This window comes from Temnothorax curvispinosus, unplaced genomic scaffold (genome assembly GCF_003070985.1).
Source record: "Temnothorax curvispinosus isolate PA1 unplaced genomic scaffold, ASM307098v1 QBEX01016297.1, whole genome shotgun sequence".
NCBI classification, from domain to species: domain Eukaryota; kingdom Metazoa; phylum Arthropoda; class Insecta; order Hymenoptera; family Formicidae; genus Temnothorax; species Temnothorax curvispinosus.
Genome location: NW_020226077.1, coordinates 1 through 4,285, shown reverse-complemented (window position 1 = coordinate 4,285; position 4,285 = coordinate 1). Strand labels below are relative to the sequence as shown.

Sequence of the window (4,285 nt, the reverse complement as noted above, 5' to 3'; positions counted from 1 at the left end):
ACTCTTAGAAACTAAAATTAGTAACTACTAAATCGTATAGAGATTTTTGTTTGTACCAACATTACCCCCACCACTTTTCGGGAAAACTGTCGCCTAACCCTGAATTTTGAAGGGATCGAGTTTCCTATGACTCTGAGGCAAATTTCGAGGTTCGAACGACTTAACGACATGTCCGTCAACGTTTTCACCACTTGGCGGAAGAAACGAAAGGACGAGATCGTTCCTTTACAGCTGACCAACGATAAGAAGGACAGTCATGTCAATTTGTTGTATCTGTCAGATTCGCGAAACAACTCGAACGGCGGTCATTTCGCGTGTATAAAGAATCTGTCACGATTGTTGGGGTCTCAGTTAAACAGGAGCAAGAACATGAAGTACATATGCGATCGGTAGGTATAAAAAAAAGAGTGCGATGTATGTGGAATGAAAAAATCGTACATATTTTTTTTCAGATGCTTACATTACTTTCATTCGAGAGAGAAATTGTCCGCTCACAGCGTCGACTGCGGAAAGATGAACGACTGCGCCATCGTTCTTCCGAACGACGACAAATGGTTGTTTTTTCGCGATCACAGTAGGAAGGAGCGACTTCTCTTCGTGGTCTACGCCGATCTGAAATGCGTGTTGGAGAAAGAAAAGATAGACACGATAACGTCAAGAGATACGCATATCAGCATCGCAGAGCGTTTAGCGTGGGATACTACCTGTGCAGCGCGTACGACGAGATTAGACCCGGGTACAGATTTCGTCGCGGCGAAGACTGCGTGTTGTGGTTCGTCAACGAGCTCAACGTTATCGCGCATCGCGCAAAGGAGATACTCATGACGAACGTGACCATGGCGGAGCTCACGTTGGATGAGACACGAAATTTTTGGACCGCGACGAGCTGCCACATATGCGAGAGACCGTTTGAATCGGAGGACGGTCAACGCGTGCGCGATCACTGCCACTTGACCGGACGTTACAGAGGTCCCGCGCATTCGCGTTGCAACCTAAATTATAGAGACTCGTACGTTATTCTTGTATTCTTTCACAATCTGTCCGGTTACGATGCCCACTTTATTATCAAGAATATCGCTAACAGCTTTGAGGGTAGAATCGATTTATTACCGCTCACCAAAGAGTCGTACATATCGTTCAGAAGAATGTGAGTGAAGGCGTTAACTAGGGAAACTGCGCGAAATTGCAATTCGTGGATTTGTTCAAATTTCTCAGCACCAGTCTCGAGAAATTGGCGTTGTATCTCGATAAGGACAAACTGAAAATGATGTGTTCGGAATTTTCAGAACTGAGCGAAAGCGATTTCGACCTGCTCACGCGTAAAGGTGTATTTCCGTACGAGTACGTCGACGGCTTCGATAAGTTGCTGGTGACGGAATTACCGCCGCGCGAGGACTTTTACAGTTCGTTGACCGGCGAGACCGCGAGCGAGAGCGATTACGAGCACGCGCGGAACGTCTGGCGTTGTTTTCGCGTGAGAAATCTCGGCGAGTACAGTGATCTGCATCTCAAAACGGACTTGCTTCTCCTAGCGGATATCTTCGAAAATTTTCGCGACACCTGTATCGACACTTACGGACTGGATCCCGCGCATTATTACACCCTACCGGGATACACGTGGGACGCGATGCTGAAGTACACGGGGGTGCGATTCGAATTGCTCACCGATATCGACATGGTAATGTTCGTGGAGCGCGGTATCCGCGGCGGTCTGAGTCAATGTTCCAACAGGTACGCGCGAGCCAACAACAAATACATGCAATCGCACGACTCTTTGCAACCGTCGACGTATTTCATGTACTTCGACGTGAACAATCTGTACGGTTGGGCAATGTGTGAACCGTTGCCGTACGCGGACTTTCAATGGATCGACGACGCGGAGAGTCTCGACGTAATGTTTGTGAGGTTGGACTCCGCTATCGGTTACAGCTTGGAGGTCGACCTTGCGTACCCGCATGAACTCCACGACGCTCACGCTGACCTTCCATTCTGCCCGACGCGCGATAAGCCTCCCGGAAAACGGTGCAATAAACTCCTCGCCACTTTGCGCGATAAGTCGCGCTACGTGTTGCATTACCGTAATCTACAGCAATGCGTGCAATACGGATTGTGCGTCACGAAGATTCACCGCGCGCTTCGATTCGCGCAATCTCCGTGGCTTCGGGAATACATAGAGCTTAATACAGGATTCAGAGCTCACGCCAGCAACGATTTCGAGAAAGAAATGTACAAATTAACGAACAATGCGGTATTCGGCAAGACCATGGAAAACGTACGAGATCACGTAGACGTGCGTCTCGTGACGCGTTGGGATGGGAGATACGGCGCGGAGGCGATGATCGCAAAACCGAATTTTCACAGTCGAACCGTCTTCGCGGAGAATCTGATCGCCGTCGAGTTGCGCAGGCTCGAGGTGAGGTTGAACAAACCCATCTACGTCGGTATGTGCATTCTCGAGATATCCAAGACGCGCGTCTACGATTTTCATTACGATTACATGGTGCCGCTGCATCGCGAAAGGTGTAAGATAATGTACACGGACACCGACAGTCTCATATATTTTCTCGAGTGCGACGACGCGTACGAGGATATGAAACGCGACATCGCGAGATTCGACACGAGCGGCTATCCCGAGGACAACGCGTATCGCATGCCGCGCGTCAACAAGAAGATACCCGATTTGATGAAGGACGAGAACGACGGCGCGGTGATGACGGAATTCGTTGGACTGAGGTCAAAAATGTACGCCTTAAGGGTCGAGGGAAAGAGCGACACGAAGAAAATAAAAGGCATCAAGAGAAACGTGGTCGCGAGAACGATAACGTTCGACGATTACGTGTGTTGTCTGAACGACGCGATAGGGCAGTTTAGGCGTCAGTCGTGTATTCGTTCGACTGCACACGAGGTGCACACCGTGTCCGAGTTGAAACTCGCTCTCAGCCCGTACGACGACAAGCGATACGTCGTTCCCGACTCGTACGACACTCTACCGTGGGGGCATTACAAGATACCGCCGTGAAAAGAACTTTTTTTTCTTATTAAAATTATATTTTTTTAAACAATAATGAGTATACAATAGATTTTATGGGTTAGATTTATAAGCGCGATCGTGAGAAGACAGAAATGTTTAAACTGTCTAGTCCCACAAACGTTGATTTTTATATAGAAAAGACAGCACTCTACAGCCTTTTTTTTTCCTCTGCATAGGGAGCTACAGATATTAAGAAGGAAAGAAATATCTCTATCACTATTTAAAAAATACATATATTTTTAAGTTTACATTAAGGCAAAAAAAAAATACATTATCTTAACTACAACACGACTGTTTCATTTCTATAATACAATAAAAAAAAGCGTTACAGAATGTCGAGACGCGCGCGACGTTCCACCCATCAATCGTGTAACTTGCACACGTTCTCCATGGCGCAGTTCTTCGCGTGGCGTCTGCAGAGGAAAGATCGGATCGCACTGAGGGTCTCTAGTCGACCGATGTCCTCGTGTTCGACGTCCATCGACTCGATCTTAACGTCGAATTCACCGACGGCGTCGCCGAGAATCTCCTCCAACCATTCTTTTTTTTCAGCGCCTTTAACGTAAACGAGTTTGAGCGTCTCGCAGTTCAACCTATCGCACACGGCGCTTCGGATGATCGTTCTCGCCCGAACGCAATTCACGTCTCCATCGTTCCATTTGAAACTATGATGATTCGCCGTCAACCAGCATGCCCGCGATTTTTCCGCTTTCGATAGAAGATCCCACGACAATGGCGCGCGAAACACGTGGTGAATCAGTTCCTTTCCGTCTCTGAGCACGGCCACTTCTTTAACTGTCGACTTTTCGCGGATAACGAATCCCTGCAGATCCACAGATATAGGTACGTCGCGGTTGGCGGACATCGTCTCTCTGTACGGTCAGTCGCTACCTCCAATCTGTTTGAACCTGCAGCTTATTGCGATTTCGTCAGACGAATAGATACGTTCTTCTTCTTCTTCTTCTTCTTCCTCTGTTTTCCTTTACACGATCTTGCGGATTATGTTAGTTAGCGGATTGTACTCGATCACGCGATCGTGGATGATGAGACAGTAGGCCGTAGTATTGGAATCTATATTACGTTTGCAATCGAACTCTATGCGAACGTCTACGGTGGCGCTTTTGACGGATTTGTTCTGACGAGAACAGTCGATGACCATGAACGGGCCCCATTTGTCGAATTCTTCCATCGTTAGGAGCGCGTTCTCTCGCTCGCATCCGTAATACGACTTTCGAAATTTCGCGTACATCTCGT

The 4,285-nt window shown here is 47.8% G+C and overlaps 1 protein-coding gene across 1 annotated transcript; it reads left to right on the top strand.

The window, feature by feature from the left end:
- Positions 1-168: 168 nt before the first annotated feature.
- Positions 169-3,019, top strand: LOC112466502. The gene is made up of 4 exons (XM_025034621.1): positions 169-389; positions 453-653; positions 713-1,147; positions 1,216-3,019. The coding sequence occupies exons 1-4, from the start codon at positions 169-171 to the stop codon at positions 3,017-3,019; spliced, it is 2,661 nt and encodes an 886-aa protein (XP_024890389.1).
- The last annotated feature ends 1,266 nt before the right edge of the window (positions 3,020-4,285 follow it).

What these genes read in the sequence shown, in the direction of transcription:
- LOC112466502 (XM_025034621.1), top strand. Translation starts at nt 169, where the DNA reads ATGTCCGTCAACGTTTTCACCACTTGGCGGAAGAAACGAAAGGACGAG. An exon ending in ATGAAGTACATATGCGATCG is followed by an intron (nt 390 to 452) that starts GTAGGTATAAAA and finishes ATTTTTTTTCAG; the next exon opens with ATGCTTACATTACTTTCATT. An exon ending in GAAAAGATAGACACGATAAC is followed by an intron (nt 654 to 712) that starts GTCAAGAGATAC and finishes CTACCTGTGCAG; the next exon opens with CGCGTACGACGAGATTAGAC.